General features: G+C 38.3%; 1 protein-coding gene across 6 annotated transcripts in view; it reads right to left on the reverse strand.

Moving 5' to 3' along the window:
• LOC126236921 (lactoylglutathione lyase) overlaps nt 1-14,223 on the reverse strand; it is a 127,628-nt gene that overhangs the window by 58,990 nt on the left and 54,415 nt on the right. For all 6 annotated transcript variants that reach the window (XM_049946582.1, XM_049946578.1, XM_049946583.1 and 3 more), the window contains one exon: nt 11,118-11,185. In XM_049946582.1, the coding sequence (XP_049802539.1) occupies nt 11,118-11,185 (68 nt within the window). The remainder of the gene's footprint in view (nt 1-11,117; nt 11,186-14,223) is intronic.

The raw sequence follows: 14,223 nt of genomic DNA on the forward strand, positions 1-14,223 counted from the left end.
AAGGCAGTTTCCTGAACAAGTTCTGGAGTGAAGCGAAGCAAACATGACTCCAAAATGAGTTTCTGAAAGGGCCAACATTTAAATATGGGAATGGGTCGATGCGAGAATTTTGTAAACGTGAACTTGTGAGATTAATGAATGTGAAACATCCATTGGGAGTGCTTACTGAAATTATGATGTTGAAAAGACTGTTACCAGAAAATTTGCAGTGGGATCTAGTGCATAGTCCTAGCAACTCAATAGACAAATTTTTGGACTTTGTAGAAAAATCAGAACGGGCGCTGAAATTTAAACCACAAAGTAAGCAGACAAATAGTTTTCAGAGTGGAAATCATAACTACAGTCCGAGTAATTGCTACGAAAGTCATCCAGGAAATTATCAACGGAATGCAAACAGCAGTTTTGATAAGGGAAACGGTAACAGGAACACATCCAATGATAAATTTCAAAGGGGTAAAGGGAACAGATACTTTCACGACAGGGACTGACACCAATAATGTAGATTTGAGGGCCTGGCACCTGCCGAAGTGATCCAGCGTTATGGGAGATCGGGAAACTAAGTTTCGCCGCACCTCAGGTCCGGAGATGGCAAAATAAACCGGTGATGAATAGGACGCGAGTAAACGGAATGTGATGGGTGTTAATAAATCGGCAAAAAGGTGTCAGAACTTTGAAATGAAATTAATAAGAGATGAGAATCAAATAGGTAAATTTTCAAATCAGATTGTACATAAAAGGTGTAATTCTAAGATAATGAAAGATAACGGTAAAGGTGCTGACGATAATTTAGGGCTAAATGATTTGTTTTATGAATGTGAGATGAAAGAGTGTGTGAATGTTAATAAATGAAAGATTCTGTGTGCCAAAAGGAGGCTGAGGTGGAGCTGAATTTGCTGGAGTTAGTTGGTATAGAAAATTATAAAGAGGTACTAACCAGCAATAACGATTATATTGATGAAGGTGATGTTTCAGGTGATACTGTGATGGCGTAAGTTGTTACGGAGGTTAATAAGGTCGGCATACCATTAGTCTCGTCACCTATTGATGGTTTTGTGTATCAGTGGATATTGGTGAATTATTTTTAAAGGAAGGTAGTAATGATGTTTTATGTGCTGAAGCTACGAAAGTTGAAGCTGCTGGTATTGATACTTCAGAGAAAGAAATCTGTGTGTATCTTTCTACTAATGGAGATGAACCCGAAATTCTGGATGGTTCTATAGACCTTGAATGTTTGTTTGAGAATGAATGTGGGTTTCAATTTGATGTTCGAGATGCAATTAACATGGCGCAGGAGCGTGTAGGAGAGAAAAAGGTATTATGATCAGGTTTAAATCAAAACAAAGCGGAATTTAACGGTACTGTTGATTCTGAAATTGCATGACACTGTACCTATAATTTGTGTGATGTAATGGCAGAGGATGGTGAAACTATGAATGGTTCTTATATTGGTGATTTGTAGATGGAGGTAAATGCGGTTTTATGGAGCAAGTTGTATGCTGTATCAGCGGCCGCTGAAAGTGCTGTTTGTGAAGGTGTTTGTAATGATGAGGAAATAAAAAGTAATGCTTTATTTCATGATGATGTAGCTACTAATGGCGATAATTTTAAGGGAGAATACAGTGAGTTTAATTATAATATAGAAAGAGATATTTGGACAGAATGGTATCTTAAGGAGGAATGTGATTTTACTGTAACTGTTTGGCAATGGTATGGTAGAACATTACGATTGTTATTGCCTCATTTGCGGACTCGAGTGAAGTTTAAGTTAGTGAGAGGTCTAGAATGGGGGAGGGGAAGTGAAATTGGGGCGAAAGAAGCATTTAATGAATTATTTTGCGACGAGTACGAAATTGAGGGGTGGATAGAACAGCATATGTGTACTCTAGAGATGCAAGAGAAGGGGAAAGTAGGTTAAGAAATAAGTGTATCTGTGTTTAGATTATAAGATTATTTGGAGGGGTAATTTGCAATGTTTTCTCTCAGGATTTATTGTAGCTTGTTTGTTGTTTTGTTGCATAAGGATTTTTTTTTTTAATATGCATATAGATTATGTTTTGGGGGTATATAAGGGATTTATTTACGTGCATGTATATATTAGGCTTAGGTTTTTGGATGGTTTTATGTTTGTTGTAATTTCCAAACTATAAGTTACGGTCACGGCAATCCGCGTGCATGGAGGTCGGAGAAATTTGGAAAATGAAAATTAATAATGCTTACCTAGAAAAAGGAGATGTATGTTTATCTACTTATCTGAGAATATTTTGGGGGAACAATTTATTGTTATATGGAGTATCGATTTGTGTACGCAGCTTCACTGCATGGAATTAAACGAGTGGTGAGATTTGTTCTTATTTGTAGTTAGTTTTGAATCAAAGGGAATTATTTAAATTAAAAGAAAATATTTATTTACCGATGAAGTCAATTGGGAATCTGTCACGAGATGCATGTCTTTAGTGGGACTTGAATAACTTGTCAGAATCATTGAAGAATGTATGAGCATCTTGCAAATGCTGTAAATAAATTGTTTACTGTGTAGTTTAGATCTGTTAGTATTAATTCCACTGGGGAAGTGTTCAGTGCAGATCCTGGGCGGTTTCGGAAAGTGTTTGTTTTCTGTTATCTACACCCAATTTGAATTTCAACAGATTTGTTCCCACAAAATGATGGCGATGGAATGCAGATCCATACAGAATTTTGGCAGGATACTTGGTTCCAAATCTGTGGAGCGTTGCTGGAGACTTCGTTGTGTGAAAAGATTATCTGAAAGTGAGTGTAGTGGCGCTGATTATTTCTGTGGCATTTGTATGGTTTTATTTGGCGTTTAATTAATATGCCTCAATTCATAATTTTCTGTAGGATATAAGTTTCTTTAAATTTAAAGGATGCAGCATCAACACCACTACAAATAATTATGCTATTGATGGGCACTTAGGATATTTATGTTATTGTATAATGAATTTGTGTGTTGTAAATTTGGGTGCTACTTCATAACATATATAGCACACCAACATGTTATGAAGTGGAGGTGTGTGAGTAAACGAGCATTTCGCTCTCATTTAAATATATAGCCGAAAGAGTCAGACTTCAGCAACTGTGAAACAAACCCTATCGTCCAGGGCCACATGCCACAAAGAGTGAGGATTCGCCACGAGGTGGAGAAATTCACAGGTGTCTTCATGCTGAATGAGGCCTAAGCGGTGTAGTGTGCGAGTGAGACAGACGAGAACCTACGTCATAGAGAAACCCCATAGAAGCCTTTTGTGGCCAGGGAGACGTAGCAATGTTAAATATGGCGGACCTAAGATTGGCCATAAAGAGAAACGTTTATGAAAACTATTTAATTCTGCAGCAATTCAGGGGATGAAGCCACAGCAATTTGAATCTACCATCCGTCATAAATTTCCATGGTTATCCCAATAAAACTTGAATATTGATCACATCTATAATAATTTAGGATTTACAGTTAAAGTGAAACTAGCTAGTTTTGTAACAAAGACCTGAAGGCTAAAATCTGAATGCTTTGGTTGATCTTAACATCGACATTTCATATAGAAGCACATTGTTAAAATGACAAATGTTGTAAATATCAACCCTGTAACTTTATTTGTTTAAAAGATATAGTAAATTTAAATTATCAGTATTTTCAGTTAAGCATCAGATCATCATTTCCTCCACACAAAACACATTGAACGATGACAGCATGACACCTTATTGAATCATTAGGTAATAGAATATTCGTTGTAAAGTTTAGTGCATAATAGTTATTTTTGCTCTTTATTTATTTATCAGAAAGCACATTAGTGCAAGACTACTGGCCATGACATTCAAAATTAAGAAGGAAATTGTATTGGTTTTATGTAAAATTATTTAACATTTATTATGTAATGGATATTATTGTTGTTACTTTACTTAGAACATGAAAGTGGTCAAGCTTTGATCATTTAAATATGTTAAAATGTAAAATAATGTAGAATAAGCTGTAGCCAATCAGATGGATGGCTTCAGGAAAGGGAACTGCCCTAGTCAGTAGTGCGGCAATGTTCGGCATGCGGAAGACGCGGCCGGAGACAGGAAGAGGGACAGTTCTGGGCTAGACCCCAGAGGAACAGTGCTGGTGGAGATGCAAAAGTGGATGGTCGGTCTTTAGGTAGCTAGGAAGTGAAACAACTTAGTAAAGTTCGCATTGTGTGGTATCGCGGGACTTATTCTCTGAGCGGTGAGCAGTCACGCGCCTGGTGTGAACTCTAACTTTCCGCGTAGTTAACGAGGTGGAGTATTGGACTTTTGATTTGCAACGAGATTGTGAATGTTCGAGCTGTGTCAAATGGATATGTGCTTTGAGTGTAATAGTAATTCTAAATATGACCACTTTTGCTATTAGTTTGCTTTCTGAATAAACATTATTTTAACCAAATCACTACTGTGTGGCCTACATTATTTATGGGATCCCGATGTTATTATTACTGTTATATGTTGTATTAACATTGTACATTTATACAATTTCGCAAACTTGCCATCAGCCAGACAATTTAACCAAAAGGTCACAAGTGTCCAATTTAGGGCGTGTAATGTGGCACGTGCGGTTCAGCCCCTAGATGAGTTTGATCCAAGACATTTGTTGTGCATATCTGCAACTCAGCATCCGTGTTATACAGTGAGTAACAACTTTCCTTTTCAAATTATATTCTTCATTGAATATATAAGGATACTGCCTTAATGAGGCAGGATTCAGGGAGACATATTTACTTTCCTTGATCCATCCCTGGACATTTTGTGCATCTTTGCAATGCTTAATCCGGCATAAAGGTATTTTCTGCTTGTTTCTTTCCTTGTGTAAGATGACTCTATACAATGAAAGCTGTTTATATGCTCGTACCCTGGCTCCTCTATTTCTGATTGTATTGTATTCCCCTTTTGCAATAGTTTCCTCTCATATCAGGAAACAAAATTCCATCTGCTCCCAGTTTTTTCGTGGCAGTCCTCATTTATGTATCTGTAATAGAGAGGGTATGTACAAGCTTTTCCTGGCACACCTTAATGTTAGTCCCATTACCTGTTAAGAGAGTATAGTCTTGAAATTTTTCTTCTTGAGTGAATCACGTTTTGTATATGTTTTATGGTAACATATTTCACATGTCAACAGATAAATTCTTGCTGTCTGCTATGATCTCCCATTTGCCAAAAACGTTCAAAAACATCCTGCTTGTTTTCTTGACTTAAATTATAAAGATATTTCAGTTAGCATAAGTTGGGATGGCATCGAGTTTTGTTTATCTAGCTTGGCTCTCACCACTCTTTTGTCCTTTGTGTGGCAAACCTCTGTTGAGTAATTACTTCACTCTATTTACTATCCACCAAGATGGGCTCCTACTCCTTTTATAGGTCTTATTTCCATTACTTGACGGGATACCAATTCGATTCCACACAGAGTACGCGAAAGAACTTGCCCCCCTTCTAACAGCCGTGTACCGCAAGTCTCTAGAGGAACGGAGGGTTCCAAATGATTGGAAAAGAGCACAGGTAGTCCCAATCTTCAACAAGGGTCGTCGAGTAGATGCGCAAAACTATAGACCTATATCTCTGACGTCGATCTGTTGTAGAATTTTAGAACATGTTTTTTGCTTGAGTATCATGTCGTTTTTGGAAACCCAGAATCTACTATGTACGAATCAACATGGATTCCGGAAAAAGCGATGGTGTGAGACCCAACTCGCTTTATTTGTTCATGAGACCCAGAAAATATTAGATACAGGCTCCCAGGTAGATGCTGTTTTTCTTGACTTCCGGAAGGCGTTCGATACAGTTCCGCACTGTCGCCTGATAAACAAAGTAAGAGCCTACGGAATATCAGACCAGCTGTGTGGCTGGATTGAAGAGTTTTTAGCAAACAGAACACAGCATGTTGTTATCAATGGAGAGACGTCTACAGACGTTAAAGTAACCTCTGGCGTGCCATAGGGGAGTGTTATGGGACCATTGCTTTTCACAATATATATCAATGACCTAGTAGATAGTGTCGGAAGTTTCATGCGACTTTTCGCAGATGATGCTGTAGTATACAGAGAAGTTGCAGCATTAGAAAATTGTAGCGAAATGCAGGAAGATCTGCAGCAGATAGGCACTTGGTGCAGGGAGTGGCAACTGTCCCTTAACATAGACAAATGTAATGTATTGTGAATACATAGAAAGAAGGATCCTTTATTGTATGATTATATGATAGCGGAACAAACACTGGTAGCAGTTACTTCTGTAAAATATCTGGGAGTATGCGTGCGGAACGATTTGAAGTGGAATGATCATATAAAATTAATTGTTGGTAAGGCGGGTACCAGGTTAAGATTCATTGGGAGAGTGCTTAGAAAATGTAGTCCATCAACAAAGGAGGTGGCTTACAAAACACTCGTTCGACCTATACTTGAGTATTGCTCATTAGTGTGGGATCCGTACCAGATCGGGTTGATGGAGGAGATAGAGAAGATCCAAAGAAGAGCGGCGTGTTTCATCACAGGGTTATTTGGTAACCGTGATAGCGTTACGGAGATGTTTAGCAAACTCAAGTGGCAGACTCTGCAAGAGAGGCGCTCTGCATCGCGGTGTAGCTTGCTCGTCAGGTCTCGAGAGGGTGGGTTTCTGGATGAGGTATCGAATATATTGCTTCCCCCTACTTATACCTCCCGAGGAGATCACGAATGTAAAATTAGAGAGATTAGAGCGTGCACGGAGGCTTTCAGACATTCGTTCTTCCAGCGAACCATAGCGACTGGAACAGGAAAGGGAGGTAATGACAGTGGCACGTAAAGTGCCCTCCGCCACACACCGTTGGGTGGCTTGCGGAGTATAAATGTAGATGTAGATGTAGATGTAGCATGTTTTAACAGTGTCTGGTGAGGAGCATGTTGCATTTCATTCCACTGTGGATGTGGGCATTCATTGGGTTGAGAACCATGCTCATTATTTTTAGTGTTTAATTAGTCAATTACTGGAACATTATATAAAAGTAGCGAACTCTGAAGCAGTTCATAAGGCTGTTTATCAATGAAAAATGAAATGAAATGTCGTGTGGCTAGGGCCTCCCGTCGGGTAGACCGTTCGCCTGGTACAGGTCTTTCGAGTTGACGCCACTTCGGCGACCTGCGCGTCAATGGGGATGAAATGATGATGATTAGGACAACACAACACCCAGTCCCTGAGCGGAGAAAATCTCCGACCCAGCCGGGAATCGAACCCGGGACCTTAGGATTGACATTCCGTCACGCTGACCACTCAGCTACCGGGGCCGGACTGTTTATCAATTATTATTCTAGATGAAATCACTGGTTATACTCATACTGCCGACCACATCTACCATGAGCTTTGTTACTGTTGGCTACAAGCAACCTTAGACGATAATGTTACTAACTAAATAGTGAAGATGACAAACATCACGCAATTGTAAACAGTAAATGTTCCCTGAACTGCAGTTATGATTTTAGTTGTGCTGCCATTCTCTCAGGGAATACTTTGTAACATAACCTGTGACTCTTTTAATAGGTGAATGAGTTCCTTAGATGACTTATGATATTCTGAAGATTGCTATTGCTACATAAGTTGAGGCTCTAGGGATATTATTTTTAAAGAGGAAGAGAGACGCAACAATATTTGGAGCTGTCAAATTTATATTTTTATTTTAAATACTGTATTTAGTACTAAACAAAAATGTTTATTAACCAATACTGAATCATAATTTTAATAAAATATAGTATGATTTTATAGACATGTGATATGCCTCATTGTTAAATAAAAGAATTTTACACGTATTACTGTTCAATCTCTAGAAGTAAAGCATTCTGTTTTCTATCTGATGTCTTTTTTTTTTAAAACTAAATGTTAATTTACTGTAAATACCAGCAGCAAAATGTTTAGAAAAATAATAAAAATGTTATTTTGATTAAAAACTTATGATTCAATATTTGTTATCTGTTGTCTTCAGTCAGAAGATTTTTTTTCATGCAGCTCTACATGCTACTATATCCTGTGCAAGTTTTTTCATCTCCAAGTAATTACTGCAACCTACATCCTTCTGAATCTGCTTAGTATATTCATGCCTTGGTCTCCCTCTATGATTTTTACCCTCCGCACCTCTCTCCAACACTAAATTGGTGATCCCTTGATGCCTCAGACCATGTCCTACCAACGAATCCCTTCTTCTAGTCAAGCTGTGCCACAAATTCCTCTCCCCCCAATTCTATTCAGTAGCTTCTGATTAGTTACAAGAGATCTACCCATCTAATCTTCAGCATTCTTCTGTAGCACAACGTTTCAAAAGCTTCTATTCTTTTCTTGTCTAAACTGTCTAGCATTCGTGTTTTACACCCATACATGGCGACACTGCAGATAAATACTTTTAGAAAGGACTTTCTCACACTTAAATCTACATTCAACATTACAAAAATTCTCTCCTTCAGAAACATTTTTCTGGCCATTGCCAGTCTGCATTTCATATCCTCTCTACTCTGGCCATCATCAGTTATTCAGCTACCCAAACAGCAAAACTTATCTACTATATTAAGTGGCTCATTTCTAATCGAATTCCCTCAGCACCACTTGATTTGATTTGATTTGATTTGACTGCATTCCATCATCCTTGTTTTGCTACTGTTGATGTTAATTTTATATCCCCCTTTCAAGACCCTGTCCATTCCATTCACCTGCTCTTCCAAGTCCATTGCAGTTTCTGAGAGAATTACAATGTCATTGGTAAAACTGAAAGTTTTTATTTCTTCTCCCAGAACTTTAATGTCAACTCCAAATTCTCCTTTGGTTTCCTTTACTGTTTGCTCAATGTACGGACTGGATAACATTGACGACAGGATACAGCCCCGTCTCACTCCCTTCTCAACCACTGCTTCCCTTTCATGTTCATCAACCCCTGTAACTGCCACCTGGTTTCTGTAAAAGTTGTAAACAGCCTTTTGCTCCCTGTATTTTGCACCTGCTACCTTCAGAATTTCAAAGAGAGTGTTCCAGTCCACACTGTCAAAAGCTTTCTCCAAGTCCCAAATGATATAAACATAGGTTTGCCTTTCCTTAACCTATCTTCAAAAGAGAAGTCATAAGGTCAGTATGGCTTCATACATTCCTACACTTCTCTGGAATACAAACTGATCTTCCCCAACTTCGGCCTCTACCAGTTTTTCCATTCTTCTGTAAAGAAAAATGTGCCAGTATCTTGCCATAATGAATTATTGAACTTATAAATCAGAATTTGTACATCTACTGGCAAAGGCTTCCTTTGGAATCTGTATTATTACATTCTTATTGAAGTCTGGGGTATTTCGTCTGTCTCATACATCTAGCACAACAGATGGAAGAGCTTTGTCACAATAGCTCTGACAGAATATCATCTACTCCCAAGGTCTTGTTTCGACAGTTCTTTCAGAGATTTATCACATTCTTTTCACAGTAGCATATCTCCCATTTCAACTTCACCTATGTCCTCTTCCATTTCTACAATACTGCCCTCAAGTACATCTCCTTGTATAGGCCATAGTGATATACGGTTCTAAATCCTTACATTTGTCCTCTAGCTGATCTCTCTCATTTTTACATTTATATTTCCTTTCACCAGCTTCATTTACTGCATTTTTGTATTTTCTCCTTTCATCAATTAAATTTGTTATTTTCTGTGTTATGCAAGGATTTCTGATGGGCTTTGTCTTTTTATCTATTTTATTCTCTGCTGCCTTCTATCCATTCGTCATCTTCTGTATTTCTTTCCCCTGTTGTCAATTGTTGCCTAATGCTCTCTCTGAAATTCTCAACAACCTCTGGTTCTTTCTTGTCATCAGAGACGACATCTGCCCTTGAAAATGTCTTATAATGTAAAATCTGGTTCTGAAATCTCTGTCTTACTATTATATAATCAATCTGGAATCTCCCAGTGTCTGCAGGTCTCTTCCACATGTACAATTTTTTTTTTGCGATTCTTAAACCAAGTGTTGCCAATGATCAAATATTTTCATTTTATTATAAATATAGAATTTAAATAAAAGTAAAACCAAGTAATCCTTAGTGAGATTCGAACAAGCAACATCACAGGCAATACTCACACACTATAACTTGATTATCGATGACTTGGTTACAGAGTATGATCAGAAATCATCTACTTTCCAAAAGTGATTTTTTCAACTTTTTTGAGAACTGCAATGTACTGCTTTACGGAACTGATCTCCGTGTACAGTGCGTAAACTTTTAGATGGCAGACCTCTCCCTAGTCCTGAATCGGTAGAAGTCGGTAAACGTCGGTAGGCTTCGGTAGGCACGCAGTTTAGACTGACTGCTGCCAACATTACGTAGCTGACTGTGTTGTACAAGATAGCCATTGTCGTCTGCTTTGTTATTGTTTTGCGCTGTACTGTTCTGCGTGTTTTTATTGTGCAGTTGTGCTAAACATTATCAAAATGAGTGAAGAGGCAGTTGCTGGCCCATCTCGGGAGTCGCCAACAACCCCTACCGGTAGGCCTACGGTTACAAGAAGCCTTTTGTCTGCTTTCGTGTAAGCATGACGCGCAAATTGTAGTGCCAGCACTGCAACTGGTAGGTGTGCCCCCCCCCCCCCCCCCAAAAGGGTCCACTCCCCTCCCCTCGCCAGCCAATGCTTGCTTCCTCCTCTCCCCGCACTCCCCTCATGACTCATGCCATCTTACAGTTAACACACTGTACTGACCTTCAAATACCATAAACACGAGGAAAACCAAAGAGGCCAAAGTGGTCCAGAAGGCTTCCTTGTAAATTCAATAATTAAAACCTTACACTCATTGTCTGTACATTGCCTTAAAAATTTGTTCCAGTAAATAAATTCCAATGGGCAATACAGTGAAACTCTTCCTCAGCAAATTGATTCCCTTTACATATCTATACCCTTAAGAAGGCATTGTTCCATGCTTATAAAGCTCCTGTCATCCATTAACGCTGAAGTCGTTTTGTATAGGGTGTAGAAATTATGTGAAATGTAACAAATATATAGACAAATATATGGCTTTGTGTCAGTAAATGCAATTTTAGTTCCTAATTATTCTCTAAAGAAAAGGTTAAAAAAATGATCAATATTCATTCCTTAAAAGACTTGGTAACTTTACCATAGCCTCTTGGTTCTGCATTTCCATTGTGATACTTGCAATCAGGATCACTTTCAGTTCCCCAATTACTGAAAATTAAAAAAAAGCAACTTATTATAATACAGTTATGAATAAAGAAAATTCGACTAGATATCAAACTTTCATTGACATTAACATTCTGAGGTACTTTTAAGTTCTGTAAACCAATTGCATGGCATGCTTTTAAACAAACTTACTCTATTCTTTGTTTTTACAAAAATATTGCAGTAAATTATTCTAAGACAACCATTCCTACTCCCTGCATAGAACACAATTCCCAATGTGCCACTGAAATTACCACATTAATACATACTGAGAAAAACACTAACTACATGTAAGAAGTGGAGTAAATCCAACAAGCCGAAAGACCACGTCAAATTTTTTAAAATAAGTGCATTTTAAGAATGCCAAGGCGTAAAGTGTGACGAGCAATGTAAGAGTGATGTTGAGACTGTAAATATAATTTTGATTAGGACCACACTTGAAAACCCTTCGATTTAAAATGAGAAAAGCAAAATTTTAATTGTGACTCAACGACAATGATAGGCAGCAAATTTATACTTATGGGCAGAGATCAGCCTTTTATTAAATGCACATTCCATAAAACAGATATGACAAATTTCCAAAAAATGTTCAACATTTGCACCAATAGCAAGGAATGGAAAATAATACACTATAGAATTTCAAATATTGTACACACCACAAAGATTATACGAAGTTATCAGGACAAGACATCAATTATTACTCACAGTTTATGAACACCATAGTACTGGAATATGGTGGTGAAGAGAACTGCTCGAAGAGGATAGTATGCAGCTGAACGAGAACCAATCTGTTTGCTTTGAAACCAATTTGTGTCCATAAGCTTAAATGGTGTGAACATTTTTATGTCTGCAAGCTATGAAGCCTTTCAAGCTACACTGAACTTTACTGAAATGTAATTCAGCAATATAATGGAATGCAGTACTAAACCTAAAATATATAGCTGCTCTTTCCATGGTAAAAAGAGCAACATTTAGTAGTGAGTCTTGTTACAAGTAAGTGACATGTGCCCTTACTTTCTGCTCTTCAAAATCTGTAAGTGAAGTTCATTCCAGGTACCAAATGCCAATTTATAAGACGCCGATGAAAGGTGTGTACGAAATCCTCAGTACTTTTGAACTATACGGTGAGTCATTATTATCTTTACCCATGTTCCACATGGGACATTTCCAAATCAAATTAAAACATAATAAACAATAGAAACTCCAGGCTGAAATATCAACAATATTAGAAAAAGGACAGATTGCTGCTCACTGTAAAGATGACCCATTGAGTTGGAGACGGGCACAATGAAAAGACTGTTACACATGCAGCTATCAGTCAAATCCCTCTTCAGCAAAGAAAACTCATATACATTCACACTAGAAAGTACATCTCACTCACACATGACTGCTACCACCAGCAGCTCCAATCAGAATGTGATTGTTACCCGCTGTGTGACCCACTCCGCAAAGCTATTCACGCAACCGTCGCATTCTGACTGGAGCCATAGGCAGCAGGGATCATGTTTGCGTGATGAGTGGTTGCTTGTGTGTGTGTGTGTGTGTGTGTGTGTGGGCGCGCGCGCGCGCACATGCGTGCACCCACGCGCACACATGAAGACTTTGGCTGAAAGCTATAATGTGTAACAGTTGTTCATTGAACCTGTCTGCTACTCAATGGGTCATCTTTATGATGCTTAACAATCTATCATTTCCTAATATTGTTGAAATTATAACATGTTGATAAAAACCTACAAACTTGATACAGTCCTCCTCCATGATTTTCTGCAGCAATTAAGGATTTGATGAGCCAAGAAGAGTACCAGTTCAGCTAATGTACACAGAATAAAGGATATATTCATGTCATGGGAGTAATAGTATTAGTATCTTCACATTGTTGTTGTGGTCTTCAGTCCTGAGACTGGTTTGATGCAGCTCTCCATGCTACTCTATCCTGTGCAAGCTTCTTCATCTCCCAGTACCTACTGCAACCTACATCCTTCTAAATCTGCTTAGTGTGTTGATCTCTTGGTCTCCCTCTACGATTTTTACCCTCCACGCTGCCCTCCAAAGCTAAATTTGTGATCCCTTGATGCCTCAAAACATGTCCTACCAACCGATCCCTTCTTCTAGTCAAGTTGTGCCACAAACTTCTCTTCTCCCCAATCCTATTCAATACCTCCTCATTAGTTATGTGATCTACCCAACTAATCTTCAGCAATCTTCTGTATCACCACATTTCGAAAGCTTCTATTCTCTTCTTGTCCAAACTAGTTATCGTCCATGTTTCACTTCCATACATGGCTACGCTCCATACAAATACTTTCAGAAACGACTTCCTGACACTTAAATCTATACTCAATGTTAACAAATTTCTCTTTTTCAGAAACGCTGTCCTTGCCATTGCCAGTCTACATTTTATATCCTCTCTACTTCGACCATCATCAGTTATTTTGCTCCCCAAGTAGCAAAACTCCTTTACTACTTTAAGTGTCTCATTTCCCAATCTAATCCTCTCAGCATCACCCGATTTAATTTGACTACATTCCATTATCCTCGTTTTGCTTTTATTGATGTTCATCTTATATCCTCCTTTCAAGACACTGTCCATTCCGTTCAACTGCTCTTCCAAGTCCTTTGCTGTCTCTGACAGAATTACAATGTCATCGGCGAACCTCAAAGTTTTTACTTCTTCTCCATGAATTTTAATACCTACTCCGAATTTTTCTTTTGTTTCCTTTACTGCTTGCTCAATATACAGATTGAATAACATCGGGGAGAGGCTACAACCCTGTCTCACTCCTTTCCCAACCACTACTTCCCTTTCATGCCCCTCGACTCTTATAACTGCCATCTGGTTTCTGTGCAAATTGTAAATAGCCTTTCACTCCCTGTATTTTACCCCTGCCACCTTCAGAATTTGAAAGAGAGTATTCCAGTTAACGTTTTCAAAAGCTTTCTCTAAAGTCTACAAATGCTAGAAACGTAGGTTTGCCTTTTCTTAATCTTTCTTCTAAGATAAGTCGTAAGGTTAGTATTGCCTCACGTGTTCCAACATTTCTACG

Source organism: Schistocerca nitens, chromosome 2 (assembly GCF_023898315.1).
Source record: "Schistocerca nitens isolate TAMUIC-IGC-003100 chromosome 2, iqSchNite1.1, whole genome shotgun sequence".
Taxonomy (NCBI): Eukaryota; Metazoa; Arthropoda; class Insecta; order Orthoptera; family Acrididae; genus Schistocerca; species Schistocerca nitens.